A 24172-nucleotide genomic window follows, 5' to 3' on the forward strand; every position below is an offset into this window, starting at 1 on the left:
AACTTCATTTCATCAGTGGGAAGCTTTGGCTTTCTTAATATTGTCTACACAGCTTCCCTTCCTGTGAGACTGAAGATCAAAAGATTCTCCAAGTGTTCCAAATATAATTGAAAGCCAAAGCATCTTAATCATAATATTGTGCTTTGTGGTCTTGGCTTACTTAATTTTTGGAAGAAATGGTGGTAGATTGGGAATTGTGTTATGATGAAGCCAGGCTGGCTTGTGACTTGGGGTTTTGGGCCAATTAGAGAAGATTGAACACAATAATTTGAGGATTTTAGTAACACAGACAAAATGGATGTTATGAACGCATCTTTTTTACTCTTGAAACAAAAGCAATATATTTCCTTGAGTTTTTCTTAACATCACTAACTCTTAACTTGGCCTTTGTAGAATTTGTTGCGTATGAAGGGGATTTTCATGGAAAACAATGAACCTAAACAGATTTTAAGTATTAAAAAAGAAAATATTTGAGATTATATTAATATGAATAACAAAGTAGAGATAGATCCAAGCAATCTAACATTGTATAAACTAATGATATGAGAACATGGGATCCAGTTTTTATTAAGATGCTATCAATTTTTTTGATTTAACTTTTTAATGTGCGAATCAGATTTAAATGAGAAAATCTGCTGTTGGGATCCACTTTATTTAGTCTTTAGGTAGTTGTTGATATTCAAGAGAGAAGATGATAGGTTTAGAGTAAGATCTTTTAAAATTTTTATTTTTAAATTTACATGCAGTTAAATTCAGTTTTCGTCGTGCATGTGTCTATTAAGTTTTGACAAATGCAGAGTTATCACCACCATAATCAAGAAACAGAATAGTTCCATCACCGCCCGAAATTACCTTGTGTTGCCCCTTGGCAGTCAGCCAGTTTCCCCAGCCCCAAACCTTGTTCTCTGTCCCTATAGCTTTGTCTCTTCAGAATGTGGTAAAAATTTGCCTGTTACGGCACGTAAGAGTAGTGCACTGTTTTTTATGGGCAAGTAGTAGTCCATTGTGTATCACAGTTTGTTTATCCATTCACCAGTTGAAGAAAATTTGGGTTGTATCCAGTCTTTGGCGATCATGGATAAAGTTACATATAGGTTTTTGTATGGGGGTACGTTTTTATTTCTCTTCAGTAAATACCTAGGAGTGGGATTGCTGAGTCATCTGTAATGTTGAGCATCTGTTCATGTGCTTATTTTCTGTCTGCATATCTTCATGGGTAAAGTGTCCGTTCAGATCTCTTGCCCACTTTTAAATTGAGTTGTTGAGTTTTGAAGGCCCTTTGTCTATTCTGGATATAAATCCTTTGTCATCTATAGGGTGGGGCAAAAGTACAATACGTTTACCATTGTTAGTTTGCAAAACAGTTTATTCTTGTATTATTTATTAATTTTTGTATTATTTTCCATATGAACAACTCTAAACCTACTTTTGCCCCATTCTGTATGTGATTTTTCAAATATTTTCTCCCTGTCTGTAGCTTGTGTTTTCATTCTCTTTCTCAGAGCAAAAGTTTTCAGTGTTGATGAAGTCCAGTTTATCTTTTCTTTTATGAATTACGATTTTGGTGTCATGTCTAAGAACTCTTTGTCTAACCTCAGGCCACAAGATTTTCCCTTATGTTTTATTCTAGAAATTTTAGAGTTTTTAGGTTTTACATTTAGGCCTGTGATCCATTTTGAATTAATTTTTGTGCAAGGTGTGAACTATGGGTAGAGGTTCATTTTTTTCCACATGTGGATGTCCAGTTCTAGCACATTCTTTGAAAGAACTATCTTCTTCCTTTACAGTGCTGAAAGTTTTAATTCACAAAATTGATGCTATACTTTTCCATAAAAATTCTAGTTATTTTGTTGTCTATTATTTGTATTTTTACCGTCTCTCCTAAGCTTTCCAGAGAGGGTTCTAAAATTTGCTAAGATTTCTCATAATCGTCATCTGATTCCTTTCAAATAAAACAATGCAACACAGTATTTTAGGGGTGGGAAAGTGGACAATCTCATTAATCAGTTCCAATTAATCAGATTGACATTTTGCAAATTACTGCAGTGAGAGGACTGCTAATCGGGCGACAGGAGACAGTGATTCTCCCCTGAGCTCTGCCCAGCCGCGTTACCGTGGGAAAGTCACATCACTCCTCTGGCTTTGTCTCTCCACCCATCAAATGAGGGGGGAAACTGGATCATTTCTAAGAGCTACTCCCACTCAAAAAGCTTTGATGCTATGTAGTATTGATAGAACCTGGAAAGCGTTAGAAACCCATGAATTGGGGAAGCAGAGGCATGTCTCTGGTATTTGATACTATCTGTCATTGCTGAAGTGCCTATTTACATGTAGCTCTGAGTGTAGTGAATTGTTTTTGTAATGGTAACGCAAGCTCAATATGACTAGGATGCAGATCTCATGACTCTTGTTGACATGGTATGTAAAAATTTACAGTGCAAGCAAAATACATTGTTGTTTTTTCTTTTTTCTTTTTTTACATCATGTTTATTCTATTACAGTTGTCTCAATTTTTCCCCCTTTACCCCTCTCCACCCATCCCACCCCACCCCCTCTCCCACAGTCAGTTCCCACTCTCATCCATGTCCATGGGCCATTCATACATGTTCTTTGTTTAGTCCCTTCTCTTTTCCACCATTGCCCTCCTTCCCCCTCCCCTCTGGTCACTTACAGTCTGCTCCATGTTTCCATGCCTGTGGTTTGTTTTGTTTGTTAGTTTATTTTGTTGAATAGATTCCACTTATAGGTGAGATCATATGGTATTTTGTCTTTCGCTGACTGGCTTATTTCACTTTTTATTTCAACAGCTGGACCAAGCAACGCTCTCCCTAGCTGTGAGGGAAGACTACCTTGATAACAGCACAGAAGCCAAGTCTGTAAGTGTTACTCACATTCAGCTCTGCACCTTGTCAGGCTCTTGTTGGGTTCATATGTTGTTCAAGAATTCCTGACTCTTTACTGGAAATGAGCAGTGTGGCTATCTGATGACCATATTCCCAGTGCAGGAAGCAAAGGCCTTTTATTTCGGTAAATGGCGCTCCCTGGTTTCTGGTAGTCTGGGCACCACGGCTATACAGGTGCCTGTGTCAGCACCCTCCTGATCGAGCTGGGGAGATAGCATTCCCAAATGATGAAGTAACCAAGAAATGAGCTTGCAGCCATTCCACAGAAGTGCAAGAGAGCTCAGTGAACATCCCAGAAGTCATGTTTGGGGAGGGATACCGAAGCAACCAATGATTCTCTGACGGTGTTGCTTAAGAATCACCTGGGAGGCTTCTATTAAATGTTTGATTCTTGGGCCATAGCCCTGGAGAGCCTGCTTTAGTAAACTTGAAGTGGGGCCCAGGAGTCTGTTTTCATAACAGGGGACCCAGATTAATGAGAACTGGATGGGGTCAATCAGGTTGGACTGCTTGGGTTGACTTGGAAACCTAGATTTTTATTAGATGACAGCCGGTTCATTCCTGACACTTTGACTTTATTTTGGAAACTTTGTCAAACTTCCAAGGGAGCCTCAGACCCGGGGTCCCCAGGCTTCGGGCCCAGGCTGAGAATGCAGGAGCTTAGACTCGGAGGTGCTGGCTCACAATGTAAGTCTCCGTTCCTTTGCTGATACTAAACGCTAGAAGGCTCTGGAGGGCAGGAAGGCAATTTTGACTGAGGACAGTCATCAAAGAAGGTGGGCAAGTGTTTCTTCTGGAAAGTGGACGGAATGAACTTTTGTCAGTGTGGGGCACCTCTCTTTCTGCTGGGGTCACCTCCCTATCAGCAGCCAGGCTTGAAATCCTCTCCCTTTATCACAACCAGTCAGTCACGGCCTATGGATTCTGCTTTCAAAACCTCCCTTCCACCTGGGGCCCCCTCTCTCTCCCTACTGCTCTAAGTCCGGTCCTTGGCTTGATTACAGCAGATAGCCTTTAGTTGTTATGTCTTTCCCTTCATTCCTTTCATCGCTTCCATTGTACACCACCTGATAAAATCTCTCCTCAGAGTGCAGCTCCCCTCATGCTTTTGCTCACAAGCTGGGAGCTAAACACTGCAGAGGGGGTTCAGGACCTCTTCATGACCTAACCTGACCCCCAAGCCGCCTTTGCTGTGTCAGCTGTTTATTCTTTCCCTAACAAAGGCAGCGCATACATCTCAAAGGAGGTCTCCTCACCGCTCCCGGACCTGTCTTCTTCAAACACCGGGTCCCCGATTTCTCCAGGCTGTAATTCTTCTCAGCTCTTGAGTTTTCAAGCACTTAGCAGCTTTATTAAGGAAATTATTTTGGTATCTCTAATGTTACAGTTAGTAATTACATGTTTATCTCCCTCACACACTGAGAACCAGATCACACACTGGGAAATTAGACTTAAGCATTATTTACTTTTCCATCTGCACCCCCTTCCCCCCATACTCACAGAATGCCTAGCAAGACATCTTGCACATATAGTGATTTATTAAATATTTTTTAAATCGAACTGGGAATTGCAAAGCATTGTTTCTAATTAAGTGTATTTGCAGAGCCTGCCCACTGATTCAACAAGTAGTTTTTAAGGGCCTGCTATATGCCAAGCACTGTATACATCCCAAGGTCATAAACCCAGTCAGGATAGCTTACAGAATCAAGGTGCATATCAGGAAATCCTATTCCTATAGTTGAGATAATTTAAGACCTAGTATATTGAGCCCTTACAAGTATGTCTGAAAGGAGAGGTGACCGCCAATGAGATTCCTCAGTTCCCACAAAATAAGGCTCTTCCCTCCAATGACATATGAATATCATGAAAATGGGTTTATGAACATGCAGGGAGGAAATTCTGTATTTGCTATTTGCTCAGTTTTGCTTCATCATTTCTCTCATCTCTCCCTTCTTTTTTCTCTGAGGTGGTGAGGAGAACTTTGTGCAAACTACACAAAACTGAAAAGACATAAGGCAGCAGTTGCTGGTCTTTAATTTTTTTTAGTCATGCCTCCTGCTTTTAGCAACAGTTCTTTCCAATTATTTTATTAAAGCCTCCCTTGCCTGGAAGAGGGAGTCTGACCTTTAACTTTCTATTCTGGGCACATTTGGAGATGTTTCACAGGTCCATAATATTGTTGGTTGCCACAAAACTAGTTCTTTTGATTCTTGGTGGCTGGACATCTCTGTCTGTCATGGAAACAGTATCCAGGTAGCTGTCACTCCTCTTTCTCCCCAAATGGTAGGTGGGTGGTTGGTATTGCGAAATGCCTGTACCGTACATTGAGTACACGTGAAAATGAAGGGCATTTATTGCCACCTGCTGCTTCTGCTCTCCTCTGTCCCTGAAACATACTTTCCAATAGACTGTTGTCATGGTCACTTGCTTCTTTATCTCTTACAGTATCGGGATGCCCTTTACAAGTTCATGGTGGATACTGCCGTACTTTTGGGAGCTAATAGCTCCCGGGCAGAGCATGACATGAAGTCGGTGCTTAGATTAGAAATTAAGATAGCTGAGGTAAGACAATCTAAAATCTATTTTTTTCTTTTTCTTATTTTAAAGGCAGTATATCCTGAATGAAAAAAAATGTATAAAATCGCATTCTGTGACACTGTCCTTTGGGTCCAACGTAAAGAACACTGGCAAGTCATAGGAAGAACCATGACAGAAAAAAGAGTTCTTTATTCCTTCTGCCTCCCTGCTTGAAGCCCGTTCAATGTCCATATGCTGCTCAGCTATGGCCAAAGACCCTCTGACTATGTTTTCCAAGAGAAATTCCTTTGTAGCTCCAATAGAAGAGTAGATATGAGGGGGACCCTCCCCCAAAACTGTAATTATTCTTTCTAGAGGGTGCACCCCTTGTAGTACAGGCTTCCACTGCTAGGTGAGTATTGTAGGAACCCATCTGTATCACTGTACCAGCTCGCGTTGTGAGAGGCTGCGTTCCACTTCAGGTAATTTTTTTGATGGGAGATTTACAAGCTCACCTGCTCACACTGTGCTGAGTGTTCAGCAGTTTTTGACCAAAAATGGCATGACCCTCCTGCCCCACCCTGACTATTAACCTGATCTGTCCTTGAGTGGCTTCTTTTTGTTACCCTGGATGAATAAAAGTCCTTAAAAGGAAACATTTTGTCGATGTGGAAGAGGTGAAACAAAAACCGGCATAAGCACTAAAAGGCATCAAAGTAGACAAGTTCAAAAACTGTTTTGAGCAGCGGAAAAAAGTCTCAATAGGTGTATTGCATCAGTTGGAGAGTATTTTGAAGGTGATGGAAGTTTAAACATGTAAGAAGAAATCCACAATTTTTTAATAAGTAAATTCCAGGTTTTTTGGGTTCCCCCTCGTATTTAATGAATCCTTGTTGATTTGACTTGAGTGGAAGGAAATTAGATTAATTTTTACTCTAATCTGCTCTTGACACCATTCCCACTCAGGGTCAGTCTGACCTAAGATACGGACTTAGGGAAGTCGTCCACCCATACTGCATATAATTTGATGTCGAAAGTATATAGGGGGGCACGCTGGTGAGCATTTTTAGCCGCCTTTCTGGTGCTACTTTGTACCCATTCCTGTTTTTTATTATTTTTTCTTGTCCCACTTTAATGAATGTCATTGTGTCATCTCCTGTGTTCTGTGTAAGTCACCTTAACTTCTTTCAGGCTAAACGGTGGAAAGAAAACGATACAAGAACAAACTTGAGGGAGAATGAGAGATCCTAAATGGTTAGCTTTGTTTACAGAATAACTTTTTTTCCTAGAAGAACCAAAGTGTAAAATCCCTATATATTCCCAGGACCAGAGAGAACAAATATAGCAAGATCTGCCTGTTGGGCTACCTTGTAGTGAAAAAAACAAACTTCTGGCAAGAGCCACTTGTATATGAGTTGGTAGGCTCCTACAGCAAGTTGGGAAAAATCCGAAAGGGCCTGTGAGTCCAAGTGTTGCTCAGCTTCGTGCTTGGTGAAATGGTGGCGAGGTGTTGAAGTGTCGAGTTGGAGTGATGGATAAGGCCGAGGAGGAGCTAGCCTCTCTCAATAGCAGTGATGTATGTGTGTCCCTCTCTCCAAACTTTGACTTGCGGCACACAAAGGCGTTCCCTGCACGCCACCTTTGAAGACTGTGTGAAGACCACCGCAATGTCCTGGAGTTGAAGACTGCATCTCAGCCATGTCTAAAGGCTGTCTGGATTCCCTTCACAGGCAGGGGACCCGGAGCTCCAATTCAGACCGAAGCTCTCATGCATCGGGGAAGGCCTTGCCCTGAGCCAGGGATCTAGACCAAAAAGGGAACTAAACACAGCTGGGCTGAGGCAAGACTGGGAATTGTCAAGAGGCTAAATGAAGTGATAAATCCACAGGGTGGGGGGAAGCAGCTGGCAGAGAGCTGAAAACAGCTTTGAGGCCAAAGGGCTCCAACCTGAGGCTGGGAGCTGAGGACAGGGAGGAGTGGACAGTCTCTGAGGCAATGATTCACACGAAGCCAGTGAGATGTTTGCAAGGTACAGGAATTCTCTCCTGGGGAGGGCGAGAGGGGAGAAGCTAAGGGCACCAAAGCATTCAGAAAAGAGGGGCGCGTGTCTGCCACTCAGCCCGCTGTGACTTTGCCTCGAAAAACCCGTGAATTTTTGGCTGGTAGTGATGCTCACGTCTGTTACACCCCAGGTCACCGGGGACATTCAAAATTGCCCATAGTCCTATGGGAACTTCTGAAGCTTCCCTGGAGAGGCAGGACAGCCTAGTTAAGCACAAATTAAGTCATTGTAAATCCAGCCCTGGAAGTGTGCATTTAACCAGGCCCAGCCAGAGAGAGGTGCGCACCGGGGGAGGCCTTACTGATGGAGCGGCCCTTATGATCGGAGCCAGGTGGGGTTAAAAGGAAAGGCCTGACAGAGGAAATGAATCTCATCTTCAATCATAGTTCAGACCCTGGCGTGGTGATGGTGGGTGAGTGCGCAAGGGTAGGAGAGTCCTGTGGGAGGTGGGAGGCGGCAAGTTTAGTGCAAGAGAGCCAGATGACATGACTCGGGGCTGGGCATGGGGAGCTAAGCATGCCTGTCCGTGGAGGTGATGAAGGTGGCCCGTGAGGAAGGTGAGCAGTGCTCCTCTGACTAGATTCGATTAACTGAGACAGAGGCTAGAAGCTTCAGTTTGTTTTGGGGTTGGCCAGATGGCCAAGGGCAGGCATATTGGGAGTGGAAGGAGTGTGAAGAGTCAGGGCTGGAGATGCAGACTTGGAACTCTGTATCTGGATGGTGACTGAACCCATACCCCCAGCAGTGGGGCGAGGGGACGCTCAAGGCCAAAGAAAGCAGAGGGAAGACGGGAAGTGAGGCGATGAGCTGTTGACAGAATGATCACAGGTGGCAGCGGTGTCCAGATAGGCTAGTGTTCTTCAGTGAAAATAGGGCCCTAGGGATGAAGGATTGTCTGCAGTTCATGAAACACTGAGGTCATTATCTGGACGCCACAGGTGAAGGTGGGATGTTTGTCTCAATTGACGAACCTCAGTTTGGCTGTCAAAACTGGGCCAATAATAAATGTTGTCCATCCACATTATAAATGAGGAAGGGATTCTGGGTAGTTATTTTTGCACTGAGGACAATGTTTCACACTGAACAGGACAGGAAAGTTCCTTTTTATTTTCTTAATTTTGCCTAAAGTGATGTCTTTTTTTTTTTTTCTCTCCCAAGTTCAGCACTGCACCAAAATCTTGAAAAACCATATGATACCATGCAGATGTTTGGACACATGTATTATAGAAAGCGTCATGCCGTAAGAAATGTTTCCTTTGAAAAAATAACCAAAATCTCCTTCCAACAGATAATGATTCCACATGAAAACCGAACCAGTGAAGCAATGTACAACAAAATGAACATTTCCCAACTGAGTGCTATGATTCCCCAGGTTGGTGAAAACAATCCAGGGAACTTTATTTTAACTGGCCTTTTTTTTTTTCTCACAAGTTATTGTATTTCATCTCTGTAAATTTTTGCCTTGTAAAACCTACTATCTGTCTCCTCGGTTATCATCATCTTCGTCCGTTATCACATAAAATACCCCTTATCTGTGCATCAGGGTGCTTCCTCTTAGGGGGGACAGAAAACCTTTACGATGGCTTAAAAACTTACAGCCCATTTTGTTCCATGGCTGAAGTCCAGACGTAGGTGGATATTGAGGGTGGTTTAACTGTTTAACAATGTTGTCGAAGACCCAAGTTGTTTATTTCTACTCCACTCTCTTTAGTGTATTGGCTTTTTGACTTCATGTTTGATGACGCAGGCTTGCAATGGGCCTACCACAGGCCCATGTATCACATCTGTCATTGAGGTAGGAAGAACAGGAAAGGGACATTGATGGCCTTTCTAGAATATCCCCAGATGTCTTCCTTTTATTTCCTATTGAATAGAACAGGGGCACATGGCCATCCCCTACCCTACAGGGAAGGCTGGGCCAGCGAGTAACCAGTTTTCCATTCCGATAACGGACATAGGCCAGGGAGGGAGAAAAAGGGGTTTGGAAATGACTTCTGGGGTAGCCCATTACAACAAGAAGATAATGATGCTCGGAAGAGGGGACACGTCACTTTTTGTTGCTGCTTGTTTTCCCTGTGTAAGAAAGGCTGTGCCAGAGGGAAGACCAGTAATCCTGAGGCATCTTCGCCTGTGTGAACAAGACAGTGAGTGAACGTGGGAGCCAGGGAGAGTGTGGGAGGTGGTGAGGAGGGGGAATGCAGGAGCGGAGGAGGAGAGAGAATGAAGAGAGAGGAGAGGAGAGGAGGGAGGGGGAGAGAGTGCGGGAGGGGCCGGCAGAGTGTGCGTATTACCCGGTGAGTGTACTTGTCCACATGCAGATGGTACAGAACACACGTTCCATTTATGATGCGAGCAGTAGGTCTGGGTGGCAGTGATCAGGCATTTAATTTATAGATCTGAGCAGTTGCGTCTTTAATTATTTGGTTTGAAATCAGAAGCGATGGAGTATGTTTAACTGACTGTGTATTTATTTGCCCCACTTGCCACCAAGAGGTACTTTCACTCTGCTTTTTTCTCTTTCTCAGTTTGACTGGCTGGGCTACATCAAGAAGGTCATCGATGTCAGACTCTACCCTGACCTGAAAGACATCGGCCCCTCAGAGAACGTGGTGGTCCGCGTCCCGCAGTACTTTAAGGACCTGTTTCGGATACTAGGCTCTGAGAGGAAGAAGTAAGAGCTTTCTTGTGTATTCTGCTGTGACTTTTGTTTTTCCTCTAAAATAATAAGGCCTTCCTTCTCACATCTTTTGGAAACTGTTTTTAATGCAAGTTACATCAAAAGAGTATTGGGGAAAATCATGGTGCCCTTTGTGACAAATTGACTAAAACCATTGTCTGGTGTAATTTACTTGCTGCAATAACAGCACATACACAATGTTTTTTCCACTCATTTCTGGTTTTTCTTCATATTTTCTCTCTGAAAACCTAAGTTGTTAGTTTTGGGAAATAGTTATATAATGATGTTGTTTTTCTGAGACTTCTATATAAACATCTCCCCCCCCAGTTCATTCTTGGTCTCTTGCTGCTTTTTTTCCTGGTTTCTTTTTAGCCAATAAGTCACTTTCTGGCAATAAACCGAAGTACCTATATTGGAAAGACATAAGATCACTCTGAGAGCTGTAGAGAAATTGCACTGATGAAACAACTTCAGGCACTGACCGTTTTTTTATTTGAAAGAATGTTTTAGGATTTGTTGCTGTGCTACTTCAGCACTACAAAACAAGGAAATCCTAAAATGACCAGAAAAGAGAATTTCACATCTTCATGAAGCCCTTTACATTTGACTTCAGAAAATGAAGCACAGAAAGGTCAGCTAGTTTTCAAAGACAAAGGCTAATCACCAGGCCATGATTAAAAATCTTATTTTCTTATTTGGACTTAGTGAGGACTGTGTTGCCCAGAGTTATGTTTTAAACAAAGGTGCCTACAGAAATCCTAGGAATAAAATTCAGCATCCATCCCCACCTACAGAAGCACTTAGACACCTGTGAAGGTCTACCGTTCTTTTTAAGATGATATCTTCTTATGGAAAAAGCAATATATGTTCTTTGGGGAAAGCATACGGAATAGTATACATACAGAGAAAGGGAGAGGAGAAACAATAAGTTCACTTGAAATTCTACCAAAGATAAGCAATCATTCTTTGAAAATTCTCCAAGTGGAAATTGAATCTAGAGGTAGGTAGGTGGGGTAGAGCCTTGCTATTGAAACTGTGCTCCATGGACCAGTAATGCCAGCTGCCTGTGGTAAAAATGCAGATTCTGAGGCCCTTCCTCTCTAGAGGCCAGTGAAGTATTGAGTTGGCCAAAATATGTTTAGTTTTTCCTATAAAAGACATGCTTTTCATTTTCACCAATATCTTTATTGGTTTGAATATTTTGAGTATGTTGACTGTTCTCAATTAATGTCTCAATTTGATCTCTATCAACTTCAAGTGGTCTACCCGACCATGGACCATCGTCCAGAGAGAAATCTTCAGCACGAAACTTCACAAACCACCTTTCACACGTTTGTTCAATCACAGCACCTTCTCCATGCACTGCACAAATCCTTTTTTTTTTCATTTCAGTTGCATTTTTACCTTTCTTGAAATAATAAAGTATAATATGCCAAAAATGTTTCTTATTTTCTTCCATTTTCAGTATTAAAATGGCTTCACAAAAATTCACCAATTTTGATAAGTTTTTTTAAATGCACACTGATAGGACAGCTGTCACAATACTGTCTAACAAAATTACTTCCAGTGAAGTTAAAGACAAGCACTACTAGAGCCATCTTACGGAAAAAACCAAATGAACTTTTTGGCCAATCCAATACCATCTAATTTGGTCTGAGGATCAAGAACGGGAGGGGGGAGGCTGAGGAAAGATGGGGTCAGACAGATTTGACTTGGGATCTTCTTGCTGGCAAGGCCTGGCCTAGTGGAGGTCATCTGCGTCAGAATTGTGTGTGTCCGTTTAGCAGGCTAGCCCAAAAGGAAAACGTTGGAGATTTTGCCAAGCCTCTATGATCTCTTTTGTCTTCACTTTCATTTTCATAGAAAAGAAGCACAGTGTACATTAAAGTTAGATGACTCTTGTTGGACAGATGTTTCTAGAGGCTACCTGGAAAATGTGCTGTTATGTGGACCTCTCACGGGGTCAGCAAAGCTGAGGGTGGTGGAGGGCTCTGCAGTTCAATGTATGGCCCACGGAGAGCAGTGCAGGCCTTGCCTGTTAGGAGCAGAACCTCAGGCTCTGCCCCATGTTCACTGAATCAGAATCTGCAACTTAAGGAGCTCCCCAGCAGATTCATACACGTTCATGTATAAGGAGCACTGATCTGGGATTTAGAAAGTCCTAGTTTTGTGTGTGTGTGGAAAGATGAGGAGATGGAGTTTTCCTAGACCAAGGGTTCTCAAACCTGACAAGCACGAGAATCCCATGGAGGACATGTTACAAGACTGCTGGGCCCTACCGCCACAGTTTCTGATTCAGGGAGTCTGGGGGCGAGGCCCGGGAATTTTCTACCAAGGTCTCAGGTGATGCTGAAGCTGCTGGTCTGGGGACACAATTTGGGAACCAGTCTTAGGCATAGCTCTGGGCAGCCTTTAGGATTTAAGATTTCTTTGGTTTTTGAGTTTTGAGAAGAAATTGTTTGGCTCACCTGAGGTAGAACAAAATGCAAGCTCTGGAATCTGAAGACCTAAATGTTAGTGTTGGCTTTGACACAGCCTTGGAAGTCCTTTGACCTCTGACCTTTGTTTCTTTCCATCTGAAAATGGAGATGATAATAACTACCCATAGCATTGTCATGAGGCTCATAAAAGATATGATCTTTGAAATGCAATGCAAACGTAAGCTGCCACTAACTGAGAACAAAGGGCAGCAAAAGCTTCTTAAAAAAAAAAAAAATCTTCCTAGTCAGAGGCTTTGGGAAATGATTTCATGTGGCTCTCATAGTGGTGGGTTCTCTTTTGATGCTTTGCTGTCCTCTGCTTTATTTATTGTTATTTGGGGAAATTACCATACTGCTGAAAATGCTTTTTGGAAAAAAAAAAAGAGACAGTATTTGTTATTTTCAAGGACTGTTACAGAACATGGTTTTGTTTTGTTTTTTTTTTTGGTGTGTCAGAGCATTATGTATCAGCAATTCAGTCACTGTGGTCAGATCTGCTCCTGGCGTGGTAATAGGAGCACTCTCAGACTGTGGGCGCCCCCGCCTGGGCGCCCCCCCCCCCCGCCCGCCTCCCGCCCGCCTCCCCCCCACCTCCCATCAGTGTGTGTCTCACACTGGAGCAGCTCTCTGGGCCATTGTCTCACTGTGTGAGTCTCCCCGTAGCCCATCCCCCGGCTTCCTGAGGCCTTGTAATGCTGACATCTTAGTAATTCCTGGCCCCGTAAAGTCCTCACTGTTCTTTCTTTGTCCCTACAGATTTCTGCTAAGTCCCTTTGTCAGAGTATTTTGGGGTCTCTGTGATTGGTCTGGAAATTTGTGCTGAATTACAGGCAGTCATGCATCACTGTATAGAATTGGGAAGAGCACGCAGGCTTAGAGTTAGACACACCTGCGTCTGGTCGAGCCTCCATCACTTACTACACTTGCTCTCCAACTTGGCTGATCATTGGGATTAGCTGGAGGGAATTGGAAAAACTATTTATGCTGGGTTTACACCCTAGAGATTTTCATGTAGGTGGTGTGGAGGGACCGGAACATGTGGACCTTTAAAACTCCCCAGGTGATTTATTAAGTGGAGACCCACTGACTATATAATCATGAGGAGTTACTTAATGGTTCTAGGCTTTAAGTTTCTTTGTATTTAAAATGGCCACCACCACTATGCCTCTCCTACCACCCTCAGGCCCCATCCTAACAGTGATGTCCCCAGTTAACCTGGCTCATCACTGCCCCCTTGAGGGAATATCTTTTGAATTCATGGAGGGTATCTGCTGGCTGTGGACCTTCTAATCCACACCTATGGATCCAGCATAGCTCTCACACCCAGCAAGCAGAATTTTAAGTCTGAAGAACATATACACCTTGTGTTAAGGTCAGGCTCTGCCCCACTGACATTCTCTACACTGGACCCTGGTTCCCGCCTGTGTTTCCCCACTGTAAGTGGCCTTGTGGCTGTGAGAGTGATGACTCTGCTCACAGTCCGCTCCAACACATAAGCTGTTCCTTCATTATTTAGCTTGTCCACAGTTCATGTTCTTGCTTCACACCCCCAAGCTCCCCATCCTTTGGGCATAGCTCTTGTCCTGCTCATGACTTGCCCTCATCCCTCAGCTTGAGCTGTGTGTTCCTTCTGGTGATGTGTCTGGCATGCACTTTTGGGTGTCAGGGTCTGCAAGTCATTATTGAAGCGCTTGTCTCATTTCCCCTGCTCAGCTACAAGCTTCAGGAGACAGGGACTATTATCTTTCTCACCTTTCTGTCTCCCTGGTACCTAGAACTGTTAGTACTTACCTAGGTGCTCAGGATGTGCTGATCAAGTGAAAGGATCTCATATGTGCTCACTGTGTGTGCCTTCAATTCAGAAACCTGATTATATGAATAGGCTGAAATCTGAAGTCCTGTGTGCCCCAACTAGACTCTTTAAGTGCTGTGGATGGAGGCGCCGGGTACCTGTTTCTTTACATTCCTCATGGCATCTGGAATGATACTTGGGCAACAGTAAGTGCTCAGTGAGCAGTTCTTGTCTTGCTCATGAGTAGGGACGTGAACTCAAAAGATCCAAGGGAATGACGTCAAACTACACGTTTATCATAGTAGGTGCAACAGGGCATGGATAAAGCCTAGCCTTTACGGACGACAGCGGTGGTCTCCCTAGGGGGGTGCACGTATCCCAACAATATCCACCCAATTCAAGAAGAAAATCTTAAAGTTTCTACATGTCTTTATTTTTGTGGAAAAAATAATTAGGTTTTAGAGTTCTGTCTAAATGGCCATAGGCCCTGCATTTGTTCTGTATGTGGCGCACATGAGTGCAGGGGGTGGGGAGGGACAGTGTCACCCTCAGGAGTTTGTTTTCATTAGATATGATGAAAACAATCTTGAACTGTTTACATATATGTATAGATTTATGAATTTTTATTATCTAGTTTAATCATTAAAAGTGGACAAATGGCTTTAAAAACTGTTGCAGAGAAACAGGACTTGAAACTTACTGCTGGCAAAGGAAGCACAAGTGGATGGCAAGAGAATGGCGGAAGTGGCCCTTTCCCAGGCTAGTGTGCCATCTTGGTTAGACCGACGGCAAGGCAAAGACAGTAGTGGTCTAACCAGATCTGACAAGGGCCCGGTTTAAAATGTTTTGAAGTAGTCAAGAGAACTATAAGGACTGTCAATTTACACCCGCTGTCATTCGTGCACCCCCTATTCCTATATGGATAATGCTTCTGGAAGAGTTAACTACTGATATTTGAACAATTAAGTAATAATTTTTGAAAATATTTTTATTTTATGTTATCTTTCAAAATTTCTATTTCTACAGTTGTCAAAACATTTCTAATGTATGAGTCCATTAGTTTATCTCTATGTAAATGGAAATAAATACACATACATTGTGTGTATATGCTGAAACATATTTTATTGCTAGGAGTGCACATCTGCTGCATTAAAGTGCCATGCAAATGAGTATTCTTTTTAAAAAAAATATTTTAAACAGTTCAGTTACAGTTGCCATACACTATTATATTAGTTTCAGACATACAAAATAGTGATAGGCATTTATACAACTTATGAAGTGATCACCGCAATAAGTCTACTACGAGTGTGTGTTGTTGATGGGCCAGTTACTGTCATCACGTCACACTGCTGTCGCATGGCTGGCTGACTCAAGAGCTGCTGCAGGAATGTGTGTTATTAGTCACTGCGATAATGGCGCAGCTGGGAGGAGATGGGTCATTAAAAATTCATCATCACTGATGAGTTAGAAATTAACTTAGATCACACATCCTTCTGAGGTCAAGGCATCTTTTTCTTATAGAAAAAGCCAACACTTAACAAAGTGTAATAGATTTTTAAAATGTGTATTATGGGTATTACATGAGCATATGGTGGTGTTTATATGTTTGGAAGTGAACAAAAACAACAGAAATCTGGAATTTACTCTTTGTCAAGCATTTTCTTATTTACATTAACCTCACAATAACCCTGTAAGGTAGGGATCATTCCAGCTGTGTGGCAAGGAATGATACAGTCAGCAAACTTAAGTGACTTTCCCACGTTCACATATTTACTAAGTACAGAGCCTGGGAGCTAATCTAGATAATTGTTGTTCGCCAGCATCTTGCTGTTTGTTTCCAAAGATAAGAATTCATCTGCATTTTTATTAAGTCACCTAATAATTGGAAAGTGTGGGTGTGGATAATTTCTAGGCATGAAAGGTCAGGCCATAGTGGACTCCATGCCCTGAGAGGGAAAGCAAAATGCTTACAGTGAGGCCTGGAGGTGGAATATTTGTTTCATCTATCTCTAGTAGGTGGTAAAAAGCAGGACAATTTTGGTTGAGCTTATTGACATTGTATCATCCTATGCCATTTTTCAAATGAAAGCTATGCAGTCTTTTATAAGCAAGAGGTCCCTCCATGGAGCTTTGCCAACAGTTTCTCCCATGGTCTTCTGCAGAGCATCAGATAGCAACCTAAGTATAATAAATGTGCAATCTCTCTCTGTTAACAGGACTATTGCCAACTATTTGGTGTGGAGGATGGTTTATTCCAGAATTCCCAACCTTAGCAGGCGCTTTCAGTATAGGTGGCTGGAATTCTCAAGGGTAAGCTTTAATAAGATTGCAATGTTACATCACTGGGTAACTTTACCTGTAGGAATAGTCCATATGTTAACTAGTCCAGTAACAGTCATCTCTAGGGATTGGGCAGAGGGAGTGTTGCTGGCCAATCTCTACCTTTTTTTGCTTTACTTCTTTTTATTGAGGTAAACCTTACACACAGTAAGGTACACTCATGCCTTACTTTGACAGGGCTGTATGAAGACGTGTAGGGCAGTCCTTGGGACCATCATATAGTTTTCACTCTCCAACTTATTCCCATTTTCTCTCAGTGTTTTTAACTGGGTCACTGTAATTATAGCTGTAATATTTCTCAGTGATGTATTTGTAACTGTCTTTCATTTTAGTATTCTGAATATTCAAAATGTGCATGCTATATGTATTAGATGATAAAGTTTTACCTGTAATTTAGGGATAGATTTTTGTCTTTAACTTGACCTTGATCTTTTCAATCTCCAAATCTATCTAACTCTGCTAGGCTGAAGAGGCCTGACTCTACGCTCCCTAGAGACCTCCTTCAACTGCCTGAAACACATTCTTCTCCCAGTCCCTCAGCTGGCTCTTTGATATTTGCTTTTCTCCCCATCTTGTTCTAATCTTACATGGGTGTTCACTCTTGTCCTTGTTTCAGAAGCTTTTGACTGCATAATTCTCCCACCACTAGAGGACTTCAGGATTTTGTGACTTTTTAAAAAAAAAATTAACATTTTAAGAATTTAGTGACTTTAAACAGTGTTTTATTTTTCTCTAAATTTGAAATTAAGTGAATGATGAATTTTATAAGCTCTGATTTCATTGAACGAATGTTTTAATTACTACAGATACTGGTAAGTACAGAAATTCTTAACAGATCATTATTGAGTAGTAACAATTATTTTGAATACATTTTGGCCTTTTAAAATCACTATATAAATTCATGAGTTTTATACAGAACAGCATAAAACACCGATATATATCTAGGTCATATCAAAGGGTTAAGCTACAAAACAAGTAGATTTTACACATATATAAACACAAATATGTGTGCGTGTGCGTGTGCGTGTGTGTGTATGTATCTCCATATATCCTAGGGTTCACATAAAAGATGGTACCCAGTTGCTTTTCACTCCCACTGTGAAGATAATCAGAGAGGGAGAAGTGTAAGGAGTACAGTGTGAACACTTTGAGGTTAGGTATGAGGGGATGTTTCTTGAGTGTGAAGTGCTAAATATAATATTGACTTGCCAAAGAAAGTTATAGGGTCTCTTTCTCTAGAGGTTTTAAAAATAGATTCATTCCTGGTCTCTGAGAGGGGCTGTTTTCCCAGAGAGTGGAGGGAGAAGAGATGAACTTAATTGTTAGCCCCGTCCACCCTGCAGCAACAGCCTGGGTCTGACGCTGTTCAGGGGGCGCCTCCAGCCCCCATTCTCAGGTCCCCCCTTCCTTGCTGCCTGCCTTCACTTTGCGCTTTGAGTGCTCTGAGCTCCCAACCTCCCAGTGCAGCTAAATAATATTTATTTCTTTGGTTTCATCCCCAAGAGTAAACCTTTGAGCCTTGCAAGTCCTTCTTTGGAACCTCTTTACTTGTTTGTAAATGTTTTCTTACGATGATTTAATTGGGACAGATGGGAAAAACATTTACATCTGGTTTTTACTTGGTTTCCAGTGTGTTCCTTGTTATGACACAATGTAAATATGCTTCCTGGGTAGTTCATGGTGGGCCCTGTTCTCCTGGCCTGCCTTGTGAGTGTACTACCCTGAGCAAGGACGCCCCCGCTGGGCAGGGACTTTGATCACCTATTGACTTCAGCCCTTTCTTGGTGTAACTTTAGTTTTCAGTCGATATCAGATATTAGCCAGACATTTGGACAGCATCCCCTTACATCCCTGTAAACTGCAGAAAAGTTATGCTATTGTCTAAATCCTTTGTTTATTGGGGAAAATTGGAAGGAAAGGAGAAATCCATTATTTTCTATTGTCAAAATATTTTCATTTAGTTTTAAATATAAGTGGGGACAAGCAGAATTTTTTTCCCTGTGATTTCACCTTTGCTTCCACTGTCAGACGCACACATATGGGTTGGAGTGTGCAGTGTTTCATAGACTGTTTTCTTCAGGTGGTTGAATTTTTTTCAGTCATAGGTTTGATCCAAGGAAAACTAAATCTGAAATGATGATCTCCTGCAGGTGATCCAGGGGACCACAACTTTGTTGCCTCAGTGGGACAAATGTGTAAACTTCATCGAAAGCGCCCTTCCTTATGTTGCTGGGAAAATGTTTGTGGACGTGCACTTCCAGGAGGATAAGAAGGAGATGGTGAGTGCTGCCCCCCAACCTCAAACCCGAGGCAGCTGACGAGCTCCCGCACGGGGACGTTTGGCAGGCCGCTGTCACTTTCATGGTAACCAAACATTCAAACAGAGACTGAAAATTTAGAAAACGTAAGAAAATCTAGAAGTGAGAAAAGCATGAAATCCTGCCACATAGAGTCAGAATTTCTCCTACAGAAATGACGTATGTGAAACCCGTGTTTAGGGAAAAAAAGGGGACTAGATAACTTTATGATTAGACTTTTGAACTGATGTAATTATAACAGGTGGAGATTTTCTAGTCAGTCCTGTCTGTTTTAGAGATGAGGAAGCTGGAGACCCAGAAATGGAATGATTTGTAACATATTTAACAGTTATTAAGTGGCTTGGAAGTAGAAATAAGATGCAGGGTTGTTTTTTCCTTCTCTCCTTATGCTATTTTCTAAAAACTAAAGGAGTGCAGTACTTATCTCACAGAAAACACTTTGTGTATATTTTTTTTCATAAACTTAAAACCTTTTGTTTTGGGAATTTCTAAACATAAAGTGGAAAGAACAGTGTTGTGAGCTTCCCGGTACCCTGGTCCCTGGCCATCTGTAATTGCAGCAATGGCATTGATGGCCCAGCCAGATACACCTAATAAGCGCTGAGGTGTGGTTTCATGCACTTAGTCAACGAGTATTTGCTGAACACCTATTACATGCCAGACACTGTTCTAGGCCATGGCATTCTAAGAGAACAAAAGAGACAAAGACCCCCGACCACATTGAGCTGACATCCAAATGGGGAGGGGCACAGACATAGAAAACACAATGCGTAAAGTAACAAGTGTGTTAGAAGATGATAAGGACTCTGAGAAAGAAAAAGGTGATCAGGGCGGAGAAGAATCAGGCATGCTACGAGGTGTGGGGATGTGGAGTGGGCTGTAGGCTTACATAAGATGGTCAAGGAAAGCCTCACCGGGAAGATGACATTGGGCAAAGATTTGAAGGACGTGAGGAAGTTAGACATGGCAGCCATCTGGGGGAAGAGTGTTCTCGGCCGGAGGAACAGCAAAAGCCGTAAGGTGGGTACATGCCCGAAGGGCTCCAGGAGTAGCAGGAAGGTCCATGAGGCCAGAGTGGGGCGAGTGCGGGCGAGAGAAGTAGGCCCTGAGGTCAGGGTAGGGATAAGGACGGTGGCATTTTGGAAGGCCTGTAGGCCACCGTAAGAATGTCGGCTTTTACCCTGGGTGAAGTGGAGAGGTCATGCCTGCTTTTGAGCAGAGGCCTGATGTGACCCCACTTAGGTTGAGGGATCGCCGTGGCTGTTTGGTTGAATAGAAACGATAGGGCATTGAGGATAGAAGCAGGGAGCAATTGGGAGACTGTTAAGAGGGACCAAGCCAGAGAGGATGGTGTCTTGAACCAGGCGGTAGCAGTAGCAGTTGTGACAAGCGGGTGGATTCTGACTACATTCGGAAGTGTAGCGTCAGTTGCTGATAGATTGAAGGATGGATGTGAGAGTAAGAGCTTCAGGTCTGGTTGAATGGAGGTGTGAAGCTGTTAGCTGATATGGGGAGTACTGTGCGAAGGCCAGGCTTGGAAGAGAAGATCAGGAGTTTAGTTCTGGCCATGTCAAAACTTACCAGGCTTCCAGCTGGAGATGTCAAAGAGGCAGGAAAGTATATGAATCTTGAGTTCAGGACAGAGGTCAGGGTTGAAGGCTGGATGGGAGAGAAGGTGTGAACTAGTTGTCGAGGGGAGTGGGAGGATGAGGAGGCTGAGGGAGTAGAGTATGGCTGCCCAGAAGCAGTAAAGGTCTAGGCGAGTTTGAAGGTCATGAATTTCCTTCTTTATTTTTAATTTTTTTTATTGTTGTTCAATGACAGTTGTTCCCATTTCCTCACCTTGGCAGTATGTTTTTCTTCATCTGTTTCAGCTGCCTTGGAGGAGGGTGTGTATTTTGAATTAGAAATTTCGATTTAGCCAGGTTTTTTTCTTTGGTGTGCATTTTCTTTGTGAAGAACTATATTTTACAGATGGCATGAAGTAAAATACCTAGGCATGATTAACAAATGTAGGGGAGGAAAATAGAGTTCTTCCTCTAGCCTTCCAGGTTCCTGGCTAAGATCCCCTGTAATCAAAGATAAGAGTAGCAAGAGAAAAACAAACGAGTTTAGTAAAATATATACCTCCTGTGTACCTGGGAGAGACCCAGGAAAGTTGAGTAATTCCTTGAAGTAGCCCAAACCACCACCTTAAATACCATCCCCAGCTAAAGACAAAAGAAGGCGTTGGGGTGGGAGGGGCAGTTCTGGGAGGTGACCAGGAAAGGCACAGTCAACAAGAGAAAGGTTGCTGTGCAGATTGAAGTCCTGCCTTCTCCACTGATAAGGGTTTCTAGAGATTTAACCATTGTCCTCTTCCTGTACAGAGAGAGAGAGAAGGGGGGGAGAGGGAGAGAGAGACACACACACACCCCACACCCCCCCCCCTTAAAAAGGAGATTCCCGTTGCAGATGTCCATTTCCCTCACAAAAGGGTAACTTCTCTGTTTTCAGAGCTTCTCCTGTACCTGCAGTCACTCAAAACTAATCAGCCCCAAATAATCATTATGCCAAACAGGCATATTTTGGGGTGGTATATTTTGCTCCCCTTCACTAATATCAATCCATTATAGTCAGTCAAATACAAATAGATGAGCAGCTTGGATGCAGGTGGTAAATAAATACTGAATTTAAAGGCAAAGGGTAAAAATGTCAGTTATGATAATTGACATGGCTAGTATTATGTAGTGCTACATAATAATACCAACTCGGTGTTTTGGAATGTCATAAATCTAAATGTTTACCTGGATTATTGCTGTCTTTTGATGCTTTGGAGAATTAAGCCAAGTTCAAGACTTTATATTTGAACCTGAAAGTCCTCTTCTTGCAAATAATTCCACTGAACAATTAATGTCTTATTTCAAAATACTCAGTATTCCCATTGTGTGCTTTCTTTCACTCCTTGGTTGAAGTAAATGGAGTGAGATTTATCAGATAGTCACTGTGGTAACATAACCTCTTGGCAGGATATGAAAACAATTAAGGGATAATGGGGGTGTTTTTTATATATCAGGACTTTTTTGGTAGTAGAAGAATTCTAAGTAATATGAAAGGTATGTGGGTTAATTTGTTTTCCTCACAAAAGTTTTGGTGTGATTCCCTTTTCACGTGTTAGGGTGTAACATTTGAAAACAAAGTTGATTTTGGCCGTTTCCCCCTTATTTTCATGTACCTGGGACATGGAGATAGTGTGATAGTTGCACAGGTACTCATCTATTTTACCTAAAATTATTTGCATCCCTTAATCTGAAGCTATTTGCCTTAGGGAATACTCATGTTGGAAATTTATAAGAGAAATAGCTGGCTTTTCATACCCTGCTAGAGGGCTCCCATCCAAGAACCACCTGGAAGCACTGATTTACATGAAAACACATTCTGTATTATTAGCTACAGCCCAAAGACAATGAAAAACAGAAAGATCCCCAATGGGACAAATTCCAGAGACTCTAACTCAGAAGGAAGGTTACCCTTGTTGTATTTACAAAAATCTGTTGTTAAGCAAATGAATACAGTCAGAAGGTTAAACTTCAGGTACTCCTCAGACTTTAATGTGTACAAGAATCACACAAGGATCTCATTGCATTTTAACAGGATCTTTTTCACTTGGGTCTGAGGTAGGACCCAAGAATTGGCATGACAAGCTTCCCAGTGACGCTGATGTTTCTCGCCCAGGGATCACACTTGGAGGAAGGAGTGAGGCCTTGGAATCATCCATTCCTTTGCAGGCAGTTACCATTACCCCTGAGAAACCCTGCCCTGGTGACTCCTGTGAGCAGGGCCGGCTGTTGAGTGGGACAGCCGTACTTCACTTACCAAAGCCTATTGCATTAGTACAAGTACCTGCTCCAGTTTTCAGATCAGTGAACTTTCCCTGATTCAGATTGGTTTAAGTGGATTTTGCCAAACCCTGTGTGAGGGCCTCCAGGCTGCTTCTTGCCTTTTTTTTCCTCCCCTCTCCCCCCCCCCCCGAACTATTTAGCTTTCCTTTGAAAATTGGTACCTAGATTCCTCCAAGGGGCTTCTTGTTTCTCAGTATTTCCATTTCTACAGCCTCTTCATGGCAAGATTGCCTCTGGTTGGCGCCCTTTGTCATAGGGTTTGGGAGAGAGCATTTCACTTTGAGGTCTCCTCTCTGGAGGAGAGGGAATCCCCTACCCCCAGGCTAGCAGAGTGCTCTTCCTTTTCACGGGGAGGGGGGAGCACACAGTTCCACCGCATTTCCTATGGCTTACCATACGCAAGTGTTCGTGTGCATACAGACCATGCGCTCATTTATTCGCTCACATGTAACTTGGGGGGGGGTGACAAATTGGATTAGAAACGGGAAGGATAACATGTAGGAAAAGGAGAATCCTTCAACAGAAAGCCACCTAAGGAGGCAATAGGGAACAGTCTGCTGGCTCTTGGACAGTGGGACAGGGCCTTAACGCACGTGGGACTTGCTGCAAGCCTTACTTGCCCCTGAGGGACCAGCCGGGGAGTGAGACTAGGGACTTGCAGAATTCTCTGGACAGTGCTTGTCTCTGTCACATCAAGTCATGCAAGTAATTAAATAGAACTTGAACATGAGCCACATATATAATTTTGCATTTTCTAGTTACCTCATTAAAAAACCAAAAGGAAACAGGTGAAATTAATTTTAATAATACATGTTTAACCAAGTAACCCAGAATATCATTACAAGTAATTAATCTAAAAGTTATTAATGTTACAGTTACATGCTTTATTTCATACTAAGTTTTTGAAACCCCGTGCATATTATGTACTTAGAGCATGTCTCAACTTGGATTAACCACACTTCAGTTGCCATGTGTGGCTATCCTGTTGGACATGTGGTTACCATACTGAGCAGTGACCATCTGAAGAATTGAAGAAGGATCCCTTGAGTTCAGACATCACTCCCTGGGTGAGCAGGTGCTAGTAGCCAGGGCTGGAAGGTGGGCTTGTTGGTTCCTGACCAGCTGGGTTTCCTGGAGGGCTCTACTGTCAGTAGGAAAAGACTCAAACAAGACAGGGATTCTGGGCCTGGGAATGGGGTGGG

General features: G+C 42.6%; 1 protein-coding gene across 1 annotated transcript in view; it reads left to right on the forward strand.

Moving 5' to 3' along the window:
- PHEX (phosphate regulating endopeptidase X-linked) overlaps positions 1–24172 on the forward strand; it is a 161798-nt gene that overhangs the window by 38350 nt on the left and 99276 nt on the right. The window contains exons 6-11 of the mRNA XM_054581205.1: positions 2808–2876; positions 5349–5465; positions 8771–8854; positions 10008–10153; positions 16648–16741; positions 18922–19050. Of these exons, the coding sequence (XP_054437180.1) occupies positions 2808–2876; positions 5349–5465; positions 8771–8854; positions 10008–10153; positions 16648–16741; positions 18922–19050 (639 nt within the window). The remainder of the gene's footprint in view (positions 1–2807; positions 2877–5348; positions 5466–8770; positions 8855–10007; positions 10154–16647; positions 16742–18921; positions 19051–24172) is intronic.

This window comes from Pteronotus mesoamericanus, unplaced genomic scaffold, assembly GCF_021234165.1.
Source record: "Pteronotus mesoamericanus isolate MK-2021 breed Mesoamerican mustached bat unplaced genomic scaffold, CSHL_Meso_final contig_65, whole genome shotgun sequence".
Taxonomy (NCBI): domain Eukaryota; kingdom Metazoa; phylum Chordata; class Mammalia; order Chiroptera; family Mormoopidae; genus Pteronotus; species Pteronotus mesoamericanus.